Below are 15731 nucleotides of genomic sequence, written 5' to 3'. Positions count from 1 at the left end.
AAAATTTATCAAAATTGAAAACTTTAAAACCTAGAAAAACGACAATATCTTCAATTGGTAAAAGATCTGGTTTACAAAAAATACTAAATTCTCTCAACAACATCATTTACAAAATCTACATATATTGAAAAATGACTTTTCATGAAGTCAACTAAAGGAATTGAGTCTTTGGCACAAGCTCTAATTTTCTAATACCTATTTCTTTGCAATCCAACGTCGTAGACCTTAGATATTTGAAACTAAACTGAGAGACAACTTGTAGTTCATCTTTGAATCTTAAAAGCATATATCTCAACGTTCTTATCAAGGTTACATAGGAGGTATAACACAATAAACAAGACATAAATGAGAAGGTAAACTTTATGCGACTTTACTGGTACAACTTTGTTACCTTGTAGCTCTTATAGTCTTGATTTTATCAGGGCATATATAAAATATTTATACCAATTTAGTACTTTGTAACTCTTCACTAGGAGGTGTTATTATTGAAAACATTTTAGATTATAATGTGACATGCAATTTACTTAAGTATAGCGTACAATTGGAACTTTTTTAAAGAAATATTTTGTGAATATAATGACAAAATATTTTCCAGTTCAAAGATGGTTTTTACTTATTTCTTAATTGTTTAGTTTAGTTTTGAAAATTATCTATCTTCAGAAATCTGATTAAACTAATATGTCCGGCAAAGATGACCTGAAGGAAGACCCTGGAAGTGTTGACGCTATTAGTATCCATTCTCAGGTATTCTTTATCTTTCATTTTTTCTGGACTTTTCATTTTTCAGAAATCAGAAAATTTGTGATTTAGAGAAAATAAACTAAAATTTTAAAAAAACCAGTTCTGAATAAAAAGATATTATTCAATTCTTGCCTAAATAAGAATTAAATAAATTGTTAAAAAATTTAATTCTCATGTTTGATGTTCTAGTTTGTAATTAGTGTTTTATACAAAATCCAAAGTTTTCTCTGGAAAACTCTAGAAGGAAAACCTAAAATAAATGGGAGGGGGAATTTTTTACTTTTAACATTTTACCCGCAAAGATTCTGAACTATGTTTAACAAATACTTGAACATATTAACCATGGGACAAGATTCTGAACTATGTTTAACAAATACTTGAGCATATATTAACCATGGGACAAGAAAAGAAAAAGTTTTAAACACATTTGAATTTAGAGAACAAACGTTATTTGTGAAATAACATTGATTTACAACACGATATCCAGTTTGGCAACTTTTAAAATTAAGGAATATAAAATAATATAAAAGCAAAGAACTTGTTCATTTTATTCTAAATGGTCAGGCCTTATTTAATTGTAGTTGGTATATAAAGAGTGAAAAGTAAAAGCGTAATAAAATTGTAGACTTCTAGTTTTCTAAGTTTAAATAAAACTTGAGAGCCAAGTTTCTAGTCTCAAGGGAGGTGCATAGAGTAATCCCAACATAAATTGTACAGGTAGTATACAATATGATGTAGTTAAACAGCAAACATAGCTGGGAGGTGCATAGAGTAATCCCAACATAAATTGTACAGATAGAATACAACTTGGTGTAGTTAACCAGCAAACATAGCTGGGAGGTGCATAGAGTAATCCCAACATAAATTGTACAGATAGAATACAACATGGTGTAGTTAACCAGCAAACATAGCTGGGAGGTGCATAGAGTAATCCCAAAATAAATTGTACAGATAGAATACAACATGGTGTAGTTACCCAGCAAACAGAAACTGAAAATGCTCATTGAGTATTCCCAGAACAAGTTTTACAGATAAAACACAACATGACGTAGCTACCCAGCAAACAGAACCTGAGAGGAACATTGAGTAATACTGACGCAAAATTATACATATAGAATACAACATGATGTGGTTACCCAGCTAACAGAAACTGAGAGCTGCATGGAATAATCCCTGTGCAAATTGTACGGATTGAACACAACATGAAATAATTAATCACTAAGGTGTTCTCCCAACAGCATTGTCCCAAATGTCATTTTACTGAGGGCTTTTCCCAAGTGGCATTTTTCAATATAAAAACTCTTCTGTCTTTCATTTAACATTTGAAAAAAATAAGATGTTCGGAAAAATAAGTGAACTGTAAAGCAGATGTAAATAGTTTAGAGGCAAGTATGGGTTAAAAAAAACATAGTTTAGGCAACAACTATGTTACTCTATCTTTATAAACTGTAAACTTTGTATATACTTTGTATATACTCCATTAAAGCCTGGAATTGTCCCCATATTTCATGTACATTGTTACAAATACAGAATTCAATGCAGATTCTACCACAAATAAAATGTATACAAAGAATTGTTAGATTATATCTTACAAATAATCATATAATGTTTCTGCACAAAAGATATTCATTCTTATTCTACAAAATTGAATAAAAATGAATTTATTTTTCTTTCTTTTTTCTTTTTACAAGAAAAAAACCCTTTTATCCATCATATTGATTTTTTTAGACGTAACTATAAACAGTGAGGCCTATAGTAATGAAATAAGGAAAAGTTTTATCAGAGTTTAAAAATCAACTTATAAAGTGAAATGATTTTTACGCAAATTAAAGGGAGAATTTGCGAAAAATTAAAGAGGGTATAGGCTCATATTGTCAGGAAACATGGTTAAACACGTCTTGTATACTCCTGAGCGTAGAAACCATGGAGTTGCATTTTACCACCTGAACTGTAAATAAGCCAATTAAATTTAAAACTAATTAGCTAGATATTATTCGATTCGATGCATTAGTAAAAAGTTGATATTTATTAATATTTTTTTTTATGTAGAACGTACTTTTAACAACGATTATTTGGCCGCTAGGCGTCTCTTCAAAGTTAAATCCATGAAATATTGAAACCTAAAGGCCAATACCCCTTTCAAGCTTCTCAAACACTTCATTTAAAAGTGGTCGTCTCAAATGGGTTTAATGTAATAATACAAGTGAGAAAAAAACACCAATACAAGTGAAACTAAAAGCTGCTCTTTATTGACTTGAAAAAAACCATTTCCGACGCCCATTTTTATTTTGTGAGAAAAAGTCATTTTTAAACATGTTTTAGAATTTCTTAAATAAACCTTTTTACAACTTGAAAAGGAATCCAGAAAAATATTTAACCCTACACTATTTAGTTGTAATTTCAAATAATAAATTTAGAAAGGTTTAATTCCGATCTTTAGAAGAAGTGAGCTTGGACAAATACAAACCAGCTTCAGTAATTCTGTTTTTACATAACGTTACGCGGCATTATAACATCATACAAACCAGGTTCAGTGATTCTGTTTTTACTTAACGTTCCGTGGCATTATAACATAATACAAACTCTTTCTTATCGAAACTTTTTTCTTCAGGAGCCCCTTCTGTCCCCTAAGGACCGAGTTCACCATGGTATCCTAAAAAAGTCCCCCGAGGTCCCTAAAAAGGTTAAAAAGGCCACAGATGTAAAAAGATGCTCCTCTAATCCTCCGGAGGATAGAACAAGGACAAAGGGTCTACACAAGAAGAAGGTAATTTAGATAGATAAATATAAGATAGATAGATAGATAGATAGATAGATAGATAGATAGATAGATAGATAGATAGATAGATAGATAGATAGATAGTTGCTCCCGCCGTTTACCCGAACTTTTTTACCGTGAAACTAAATGTTCGCTATTAAAGTCGACCTATTCAACTTAGAATCGTAAAATCAAGCTAAGAACATTTCCGTGGGCTCCCAAGTTCTCAAATTAAAATTTGAGGAAAATCGGTCCAGGGGTTCCTGAGTTATGATGGAAAAACAAGCAAACACCCAAACAGAGATTACAACTTTATATAGATAAATAATAGTAAGAAAAAATATGACAAATATTATGAAAAGAATGGAGTTCGAAACTTTTCACTGAGTTAATCCGTATCCACAGTAACTGAACTGTGTTTTATTTGAAGTGGTTAAAGTAAATCCTTAAAAAATTGAGTCTTTGATGTCGCAAACTCTGATCTTCTACTTTCTAGCAGTTCCTTTGTTAGTCAACAGCAAATCTTTAATTTCAGACCGTCAGTGCTTAATCTGCCGGATTACAAGAGTAACGGATTAGTCCTTTCTAAAGGGATTAAAAATACTCCGATCTTTGATATTCTTTAATTTGATAGTTTTCACTGTTTCAGGATGAATTCCGTCTTCCCAAACATATTCCAACAAATGAAAATATAGGTATTTATTTATATATTATACTAGCTCAAGTGCCCATGGATTTTTTTAAAACACAAATAAAAAATTCATAATTAAAAAAAAAACGAATTTTGAAACAAAAATTTCGAACTTTGAAGAACATTTTTAATTTATTTTAAAATATGTATTGTTAGCCAATTTGGTCTAGCCGTTTGGCCAGCTCTACACTCCGGTATGCTGAGTCCATTAGTGCCTGATCCAATCGGGGTATAGTCATGTGTTTGTTGTCTATTCTGAACCAATAGAAATAGTATGGCGGTAACATCTATCTTTATTATCCAATTAGAGTTATGAATCCTTTAATCGGCACTATCAGTAAATGGAAATATTTACTTCTACTGAAACAATAGTGTCTAGCTAACTTATATATGAGTTTTTTATAGATATATTCATTTATCGCCATACATGGTTAAATACACAATTGATAATTCCATTACCTACAGTATACATACTTTGATTGACTAAATATTATTCATTATTTGGACCTCCTATATTATTCATTATTAAATGTATTTCAGTAAGATCAGGGCATCTTGAGTTCCAAAGTCTGTATGCAACAAATGATATGGAAACTCCAAGTTTTGTGGTAAATACTCTTGGTGCACCTAATAACTCTACACTTGTGGTAAGTATATTTTTAGTGTTCAATGTGGTACTAATATTTACCACATGTTCAGTATTTGAAGGGACCCTTCATTTCATGTGAAGAGTCGGATATCAAATTCTCAGCGTTCGTAATTAAGATCAATAATAACATAGAGTAATAAAACGAAGAGGTGAAGCTTAGCTCATATGTACACAACCAACCTCCCTATTAATTAATTAAAAGAGTGGTCGGTTGTATACATCACGATATCTTTACGTATCTAACACTGTACACTTGTATATAGAGTGATCGTATTTCTAAGTGGTGGTTTTCTGTAGATATTTGAATATTAGTATTGATAATTAGACACTTAATATGGATTTAAATAAAGAAAGAAAATCTAAAAATTGGTCAATTCCATAAATCCCCCTTAGAAATATGATCACTTTATAAACAAGTGTACAGTGTTAGATACGTAAACATATCGTGATGTACACAACCGACCAATCTATTAATTAATTAATAGGGAGGTTGGTTGTGTACATCTGAGCTAAGGCTTCACCTCTTCGTTTTATTACCCTATGAATAAAAAGGAAGAATTGTTTTCATTTTATCTTAAAAATTGACTATTTAATTCTTTCCACTTGCTTGCTTAAATCTGCAGATCACTTTTCCACTCCTGTATGCCGAGTCCATTAGCTCCTGATCCAATCAGGGTTCAGTCATGTGTTTGTTGTCTATTCTGAACCAATAGAAATAGTACGGCGGTAACATCTATCTTTCTAGCTATGTCAATATCCAATTGGAGTTATGAATCCTTCAATCAGCGCTAAACAATAAATGGAAATATTTACTTCAACTGAAAGTGTGGTGGTAAACGACATTTGAAACTAATCAATTTTCAGATGAAAAAGGACAACATCTTCCTTATTTATATTCAAACAAAGGTTGTAAAGGGTATTGTTGTGAATAAGATTACTTTAAATTGATTCTTCTGCAGTCTCTTTCATGATAAGAATAAGGGAGTGTTTAAAGGTCCAAAGGTTTTAAATGCGTTCATTGTACGTCCCTTGTGCAGTATCTACTTCATGGTTAGTAATATCATCATTAAAAGTTTTATTACTGAGAATGTTTAATTTTCATAAATGGTAAAACAATAAATATTTCGGATTTATATGCATTACTTAATGAGGTAGGCACATCCAATCTTTTAATCAAACATAGCTGAAGGGCCCGACGTTGCCCGTGGAAAAAAATGAAGAAAAAAATATTCGAATTATTTTAGCCTATGTCAATCCCAGGCTACCCATGAGTGTCCACAAAAAATGTCAGCCCATTCGGTCCAGCCGTTCGGACGGATATCGGGAACATATATATGAATGTCTTGTTTTATTATATAGCAGCTGTGAGAAGTAATTGCTTTTCCTATTATTTCTATTAATAGACTCTATAAGTGCCAATTAGACCTATTTCTTGAGATCCCCCCCCCCCCCTGTAAAAAAAACAAAACCCCCCTTTTTTGGGGGGGGGGGGGGGGTGGAAATGTGGACTTTAAAGTGACTGTTCTCGTAATTTCAAGTGACTCTTTTTTATAGAATGGTATATCCGATCCTTAAAAATATGAATTATATATCTATGTCTTTGTTTTTGAAAACTGTTTTTTATTATTTGTGGCTCCACTGAATTTTTGTTTGACATATACAATGAGAGAAAATTATCAGAATTAAACACTTTTGAAGCTGGAAAACGACGTAATCTTCCACATTCACCCCTGTATGCCGAGTCAAGTAGCGCCTGATCCAATCAGGGTTCAGTCATGTGTTTGTTGTCTATTTTGAACCAATAGAAATAGTATGGCGGTAACATCTATCTTTCTATCTATCTCATTATCCAATTAGAGATATGAATTCTTCAATCGGCACTATCATTAAATGGAAATATTTACTTCTACTGAAACTATAATGCATTATTGATATCTTCCACATTATTGAGGTGAATCGGCCCTCTTCAAATAAATAAGTCACTTAAGAATAAGGATAAGAATAAGAACCACATATCTTTTTATTCTCAAGCATTAAAAGGCGGAATATAATGTAAAGGCTTAGCCAAATCTTATATTAATGATTCCAACTTGAAAGGTTTCTGTGCTAAACATTATTTTAGAATTGCCAATTAACTTCTTGTTTGCAGTAATCTGTAGATGCACTACTTAATCTATTTTTGCTCATTTTGCAAAATAAAATATTACAAAAAAGTCACATTGAGAAAAAAAAAAACTAAATTCGATAATATGAAATATATATAAAAAATGTTACAAAAAAGTAATTTTGGTAAAAAAACAATTTAAATTGATAATATGAAATATATATAAAAAATATTACAAAAAAGTCATATTGGAATAAAACAATTAAAATTGATAATATGAAATACATATAAAAAATGTTACAAAAAAGTCATGTTGGAATAAAACAATTAAAATTGATAATATGAAATATATATAAAAAATATTACAAAAAAGTAACATTGGTAAAAAAACAATTAAAATTGATAATATGAAATATATATAAAAAATATTACAAAAAAGTAACATTGGTAAAAAACAATTAAAATTGATAATATGAAATATATATAAAAAAATATTACAAAAAAGTCATATTGGAAAAAAACAATTAAAATTGATAATATGAAATACATATAAAAAAATATTACAAAAAAGTAACATTGAAAAAAAACAATTAAAATTGATAATATGAAATACATAAAAAAAAATATTACAAAAAAGTCATATTGGAAAAAAACAAACAATTAAAATTGATAATATGAAATAAAAAAAATATTACAAAAAAGTCATATTGGAAAAAAAACAAACAATTAAAATTGATATTATGAAATATTAAATTTAATTTTATTTTGCTTGATATAAACATTAAACATATTATGCTTTAACTTTACTGTTGTAATAAAATTCTAATTTTATCAGTTTCGTTTATGGAATTATTGTAGAAGAGGATTAGCATAAAATAATAATACATTTCTCTTTGATGTTAAACTTTTTGTTGAATTAAGTTTTCAACCCGTCGGAGCCAAGGCACAGCTTTCATTTCATTCATAATATCTATATAATAAAACAAGACATTCGTATATATATGTTGCCTATAGCCAGCCAAACGGCTGGACCGATTGGGGCTGAATTTTTTTGTGGACACTCATAGGTGGCCCGGGGGGGGGGTGTCACTGTCATAGGGTAAAAAAAATCGAAATTTTTTTCAAACATTTTTTTCCCTTCAAATTTTATTTTTTTTACTCAGGCAACGCCGGGCCCTTCAGCTAGTTCATAATAAGTTTCATTTTAAAATCAGACAGTTTTAGTTTTTATTTTCATTCTTTTTGTTCCTGTTTTTCATTCATAGTTATCATAAAAAGAATTTTTGCTAATCTTGAAACTTCTAGAATTATCAATCACACTTTTTTTAGGAATAAACATTTGAATTTGACCGGCAGAGTTTACTTCTAATTTAATTTTCCGGTCAAAAAGAAGTGGCATTTTGGAATATTTCCGAACATACCGAATTTTAATGAGAACCAAATTTTTCATAACTAGAATTTGACAAAGGAATCGAGTTTTTGCCACAAACTAAAATCTTCTGATTCCAATATCTTTGCAACCTGATGGTGCAAACCTTTGATATTTCAAACTTAGACTATTTATTCTGTAAGTATTAAATGTTTGAAATATCTAAGGTCTACGACATTGGGTTACAAAGATATAGAGATTAGAAAATCAGAGTTTGTGGCAAAAACTCAACTCTTTTGTGTGTTTTCTTAAACTTTTCGTTGTTGCGTGGAAAACTAGGAGTTTCCATCTAAAAATACAGTTGGGGGAGGGGGGGGGGGGTTGATTTAATCTTCAAAGCTACATCCCTGTAAATGCCCCCCCATCTACCTTTTAAATAAATTGTATTTTGAATCAAGTTAGGTGTTTTATTCTTTAACTTTTAGCAGAGTAACATAGATAATCCTCTACAGATCTTCGGGATTCTACTTGTCTTATAAAACATGTATTGTACCTTTATTTTGTGACTAAACATTTGTTTTTAGCTTAATTTATCAACAGGCTTTATCTAAGCTTAGAGAGCACCTTGACCCAGTAAAGAAACTGATTTTTTACCACAAATAATGTAAGCCCTAAATATTTGCAAAACTATAGGGATTACAAATCAGATTTTGTGGCAAAAAACAGTTCCTTTTCTTAAATATGTGTCACTTGATATAAAAATTGAGGCTAATGTTTCTTTAATGTTGGAAATGTAATTTGAAAAATTAATAAAAAAATTCGTTCATTTTGAAAAATGTAAAATCATCAATTATAGAAGTCGTGAGGACGGACTCTCTAATAACGAGGCTGAATGGTTCAGTAACTATATATTTTAGTCTAAATATTCGAGAGCCTAAACTGATAGATCACTTGATACCAACTGATTATATTTGGTTTGGCTTGGCGGAACTCTTGAGACTTCTATGAATTTACAAAATGTTTTGAACAAAAATCTTCCTCAATTCTTTTAACCCTATCCCCGCTGGGGTACTTGAAAACCAGGATACGCTGGGGGGGGGGGGGCAAATTGACCCCCCCCCCCAGCGGGAATAGGGTTAATAAAAAAAACTTAAAAGGAAGTGTTGAATTAATGATGAATGATGTCAATTTCTTTCCTTATCTCTGCTGAACAAATCTGAAAGTTGCTTTGTACTTCTGGCACTGTGATCTTACATTTGTTGCATAAAACTTGCCTGGTCGACTTTTACCTGGGTAGTCCAGACTGGACTGTACGACTGCGTGCATATATATATGAAGAAATATAACTCAGATCTCGCAATTTTTAGAGTTTTTAATAAATTTTTGTCACCAGGGGCACTTCTTTCATCTTCATTCATTCATAGCAGCACAGCTTTCCGTAGGAAACTTGAAAATTAAATTGAGTCTTTGCCACAAACTCAACTTTTCTAATCCTTATATCTTAGCAACCTAATGGTGTAAACTTAGATTATTTGATCTAACAGAATTCATAGTTTGAAATATCTAAGGTCTACGGCATTCGGTTGCAAAAAATATAGGAAGTAGAAAATCAAAGTTTGTGGCAAAGACTCAATTCGTTAATTTATTGATATTTTAGTGTGGTTGTGATAACGTGACCTGTCCGTTCTGCAATATGGTTCTCAGCATCAAAAACAGGAACATTCAAATTATTTTTTCTTAAAGACCGGCTATGTAAGGTAGTTGAACTGAGTATGCAGTGTTGTGGAAAACTTCTTTCGGATTCATTTGAGACATATATATATATATATATATACAACTTTTTAAAGATCTGTAAATCCTGAGTTTGAGCGCAAATTCGATGTTCAAAACTCCTACTTTGGGGGTGAATACGTTTTCAGAATTAGTTTTTTTTTAAATTATTAAATTAATCCGAAAGAAGTTTTCGACAACACTGCATAATCAGTTCAACTACCTTACACAGCCGGTCACTCCCTTCAATTCATTCCACTGATCAGACAAATAAAAAAAATATTTCTTAATCTACAGAATAAAGCTCGTCCCTGATATATATATAAGCTATAGCTGGCTAAACGGCTAAACCAAATTTGCCGATTTTTTTTGAGGCAACTCATGGGTACCCTGGGAGTAACAAGACTAAACAAATTCAAAACTTTCAAAAACAAATTTTTTTTTAAAATTCCACTGGCAACACAGGGCACCTCAGCTAGTCATGAATAAGTTACTAAACTTTAACAAAAAAATAACTATTTTTATCATTGGTTATTGTAATCTGATATTTTTTCCTTTTAGTATTTATCATTTCATTTCCAAAGTTTGTTAATATTTACAGAATTTTTTGTCATTTGGATCAAACTTTTAGAAAGTTTTTTTTTACAAGTTTAATATAAAACTTTTGATGACCGAGAAGCGACTAATTTGAAATGTTGCAGAGATCCAACCCTGGATACTGAAGATATCATTAACTCCGCCTAAACTAACCCCAAACCCCAAGATAAAAACGTCATAACTGTTAATAAAATATTTTCTGTTATAGAGATAAAAAGAAAAAGAGAAAATATATATTGCTATGAATGTGACTCTGCTAAAGAAAAATAGAGCCAGTCTAACAAACTTTTCTTTATTTAACTTTTATCTAACTTTTCTAATAAAGAAATTTTTTTTTTTTGGCAAAATGATATGTTATTTTTTTTTGCAGAATGTAAAACAGAAAAAAATTCCGGAGTCGCCTTTTAAAATATTGTAATGGCAAGTTAACAAATTTTAGATGGAAAAAAAATGGAATTTAAAGCCAACAAATAATACATTCCCTATAAACTTTAATTCTGTCGTATTCCCATTTATCTTGCAAGAAAGCCTTTTCATATTTGAAGATATTTTATACTTTTAAAAAAAGGTAGATTTAATTTTCAACCTTTTTCCCTCATATCAATACGTAAAGTTTAATATATTCACCCTGATAATATATATATATATATATATATATATAAAGGGTGAGTCAAAAAAAATTGTGATTTGCGGCGCCTGGTGAAAAATCCGCGAACTTTTTTTCTCTCAAAATCAAAAGTTCAGAAAAACAAAAATGTGCAAATAAATTGTTTCTTTCGAAATCAAAAAATTTTAAAAGATTGAATCACAGAATCTCAGAAAATTTGCAAAATTGTAATTAGAAAATTGCAATTTTCAGTTTTGGTATAATTTTTACAGAAAAATTGTTTTTCAATAGTTCTTAAGGTTTCAACTGAACAGCGTATATTTAATACTTTAGAATAAAACTAAGAAGAAAGCAATTTAAATTACTTTTCCTTAAAAATTAGACCAGAACTAAAAATTGAAAATTTTCTGATTACAATTTTGCAAATTTTCTGAGATTCTGTGATTCAATTTTCAAAAAGTTTTAGATTTCAATTAATTTATATAAACATGTTTTCTTGATTTTAGGAGAAAAAAAGGTTCGCGGAATTTCTTTTGGGCCATTGGAGTACCATTGGAGTACCAAAAAAAATTACAAATTTTCAAAAAATATTGAAAATAAACATCATACAGGAGAGTTGCACAAAAAAAGGTACAATTTTGCACCAGGCGCCGCAAATCACACTTTTTTGACTCACCCTGTATATATGCAGTATACATAGAACGATATTCAAAAAGCATGCCTACTCTATTAAGCTATTAAAGGGATTGTCGTTGGTATTTCAAGTGACCCTCCATTTAGAATCCACAAGTTCCTGTAATAGAGACAACCCAATTGAAAATATGAAATGTTGTCTAACTTACTACTGGTATCCAGTATTTTTCCATTTCTGAATGTCTATTTAATGCATTTTGTAAATAAAATAATTGCAGTTAACTGTGAAACATTGGCAATTTTACAACTACATGCATTCTCAAAAACAAACATTGGCAATCTATGTATTGAATACACTGTTAAATATTAAACATTGGCAATCTATGTATTGAATGCACAGTTAAATATTAAACATTGGCAATCTATGTATTTAATACACAGTTAAATATTAAACATTGGCAATCTATGTATTTAATACACTGTTAAATATTAAACATTGGCAATCTATGTATTTAATACACTGTTAAATATTAAACATTGGCAATCTATGTATTTAATACACTGTTAAATATTAAGCAATGGCAATCTATTTTTTGGATAAGCTGTTAAATGTTTAACAATGGCAATCTTTGTATTGAATACACTGTTAAAAATTAAACAATGACAATTCATGTATTAAATACACTGTTGAATATTAAACAATGGCAATCAATGTATTGAATTCACGGTTAAATAACAAACAATGGCAATCTATGTATTGCCGTCATCATTATCCAAATAATACGACGTTTTAACAATATTTTTTTGACCCTTTAAGAAATGTAGAACCCCCCGTGGGATCTGTATCGTACACTGTGCTGAACGTTGTCTTGTCTATATCATATAATATATACCATTTATATTCATCCCTACCCTCAAGTTTCCCTATAAATCATAAAGACTTTTCGTACTGGGATTGTTCCCAAAAAAGTGAAGACATTGATCTCAAATTCTGAATAATAATATTCGGAAATTATCCAATTTTATTATTCAGAAATATATAACGGGTATAAATTAAAATCTTTATTTTTTATATTTTCATATGAATTCCATTGCAAACATTTTTAAGTCTCTTTAAATTCTTTAAATTTCTTCTTTTACAATATATATTGGTTGAAATACAGCAGAGTAATAACACTTTTTAGAATAATATTACATGGAAATATAAAATAGGCAATCGAAAAAAGAGTTTTTAGAGTTAATTTTTCTTCATATTTTAAATCGTAATTTCAAAAGATCCTCAATTTTTAGAGTAATTAATATGAATCACTAAAACAACCTATTTAATAAAGAACTTGAGGTATAGTTAAGTTTTTTTTTACAAATTACTTTTTTTCTGTTGATTCTTTGATCCATGGATTAAATAAAAGAAAGATGGAAAGGACACTAATTTTAAGATAATTTTATAGCGGGTCACTTAAAGTTTTTTATGATTTTAGAAAAACTGTTTAAACCATTTTGTTTGGGACTATGGCTGAAGTATTTTTTTTAAAAAGTATTTTGTTATTAGTTTATTTTGTAAACAAAATGCAATTGTAAGGTTTTAAGATAATATTAACTACAGTTAAACCCTTAATAACGAACACATCGAAAGAATTCATCAAATGTCGTATTCTTCACTTTCTGATGATGGAATGTTGCAGATATTTATTAAATGATTATATGGAACTCTTTAAAACTGTTCCCGCATATTCATAACTATTTATTTATTTTCGCAAATACTGAAATTTACGTAATATAAAACTAATTAAAAATTTGTCAAGACGACATTTGATAAATTCTTCCGATGTATTCGTTATTAAGGGTTTCACTGTACAATTTTTATTAATTGAATATAACATTATTATTAGTTGATTAAAAGTATGTAAAAAATATTTCCTAAAATAGAATTGTTTTTGAATTTACAAAATGTTTTGAACAAAAATCTTCCTCAATTCTTTTAACCCTATCCCCGCTGGGGTACTTGAAAACCAGGATACGCTGGGGGGGGGGGGGCAAATTGACCCCCCCCCCCAGCGGGAATAGGGTTAATAAAAAAAACTTAAAAGGAAGTGTTGAATTAATGATGAATGATGTCAATTTCTTTCCTTATCTCTGCTGAACAAATCTGAAAGTTGCTTTGTACTTCTGGCACTGTGATCTTACATTTGTTGCATAAAACTTGCCTGGTCGACTTTTACCTGGGTAGTCCAGACTGGACTGTACGACTGCGTGCATATATATATGAAGAAATATAACTCAGATCTCGCAATTTTTAGAGTTTTTAATAAATTTTTGTCACCAGGGGCACTTCTTTCATCTTCATTCATTCATAGCAGCACAGCTTTCCGTAGGAAACTTGAAAATTAAATTGAGTCTTTGCCACAAACTCAACTTTTCTAATCCTTATATCTTAGCAACCTAATGGTGTAAACTTAGATTATTTGATCTAACAGAATTCATAGTTTGAAATATCTAAGGTCTACGGCATTCGGTTGCAAAAAATATAGGAAGTAGAAAATCAAAGTTTGTGGCAAAGACTCAATTCGTTAATTTATTGATATTTTAGTGTGGTTGTGATAACGTGACCTGTCCGTTCTGCAATATGGTTCTCAGCATCAAAAACAGGAACATTCAAATTATTTTTTCTTAAAGACCGGCTATGTAAGGTAGTTGAACTGAGTATGCAGTGTTGTGGAAAACTTCTTTCGGATTCATTTGAGACATATATATATATATATATATACAACTTTTTAAAGATCTGTAAATCCTGAGTTTGAGCGCAAATTCGATGTTCAAAACTCCTACTTTGGGGGTGAATACGTTTTCAGAATTAGTTTTTTTTTAAATTATTAAATTAATCCGAAAGAAGTTTTCGACAACACTGCATAATCAGTTCAACTACCTTACACAGCCGGTCACTCCCTTCAATTCATTCCACTGATCAGACAAATAAAAAAAATATTTCTTAATCTACAGAATAAAGCTCGTCCCTGATATATATATAAGCTATAGCTGGCTAAACGGCTAAACCAAATTTGCCGATTTTTTTTGAGGCAACTCATGGGTACCCTGGGAGTAACAAGACTAAACAAATTCAAAACTTTCAAAAACAAATTTTTTTTTAAAATTCCACTGGCAACACAGGGCACCTCAGCTAGTCATGAATAAGTTACTAAACTTTAACAAAAAAATAACTATTTTTATCATTGGTTATTGTAATCTGATATTTTTTCCTTTTAGTATTTATCATTTCATTTCCAAAGTTTGTTAATATTTACAGAATTTTTTGTCATTTGGATCAAACTTTTAGAAAGTTTTTTTTTACAAGTTTAATATAAAACTTTTGATGACCGAGAAGCGACTAATTTGAAATGTTGCAGAGATCCAACCCTGGATACTGAAGATATCATTAACTCCGCCTAAACTAACCCCAAACCCCAAGATAAAAACGTCATAACTGTTAATAAAATATTTTCTGTTATAGAGATAAAAAGAAAAAGAGAAAATATATATTGCTATGAATGTGACTCTGCTAAAGAAAAATAGAGCCAGTCTAACAAACTTTTCTTTATTTAACTTTTATCTAACTTTTCTAATAAAGAAATTTTTTTTTTTTGGCAAAATGATATGTTATTTTTTTTTGCAGAATGTAAAACAGAAAAAAATTCCGGAGTCGCCTTTTAAAATATTGTAATGGCAAGTTAACAAATTTTAGATGGAAAAAAAATGGAATTTAAAGCCAACAAATAATACATTCCCTATAAACTTTAATTCTGTCGTATTCCCATTTA

At 29.9% G+C, this 15731-nt stretch overlaps 1 protein-coding gene across 1 annotated transcript; it reads left to right on the top strand.

Moving 5' to 3' along the window:
* The first annotated feature begins 553 nt into the window (after window positions 1-553).
* Window positions 554-10930, top strand: LOC111717100 (uncharacterized). Its single transcript, XM_023492612.1, has 6 exons — window positions 554-744; window positions 3353-3508; window positions 4149-4194; window positions 4731-4837; window positions 9970-10028; window positions 10784-10930. The coding sequence occupies exons 1-6, from the start codon at window positions 679-681 to the stop codon at window positions 10824-10826; spliced, it is 477 nt and encodes a 158-aa protein (XP_023348380.1). The 5' UTR covers window positions 554-678; the 3' UTR covers window positions 10827-10930.
* The last annotated feature ends 4801 nt before the right edge of the window (window positions 10931-15731 follow it).

Source organism: Eurytemora carolleeae, unplaced genomic scaffold, assembly GCF_000591075.1.
Source record: "Eurytemora carolleeae unplaced genomic scaffold, Eaff_2.0 scaffold1, whole genome shotgun sequence".
In the NCBI taxonomy this organism is placed as follows: domain Eukaryota; kingdom Metazoa; phylum Arthropoda; class Copepoda; order Calanoida; family Temoridae; genus Eurytemora; species Eurytemora carolleeae.
The sequence above is the reverse complement of the archived record's forward strand: the minus strand, read 5'-3'. Positions and strand labels throughout refer to the sequence as shown.

Bases quoted from the DNA above. Each gene is read 5' to 3' on its own strand.
- LOC111717100 (XM_023492612.1), top strand. From the start codon at position 679: ATGTCCGGCAAAGATGACCTGAAGGAAGACCCTGGAAGTGTTGACGCT. The intron at 4,195-4,730 runs GTATTTATTTAT...AATGTATTTCAG, and splicing joins TCCAACAAATGAAAATATAG to TAAGATCAGGGCATCTTGAG. The intron at 10,029-10,783 runs GAACATTCAAAT...GAAATGTTGCAG, and splicing joins GTTCTCAGCATCAAAAACAG to AGATCCAACCCTGGATACTG.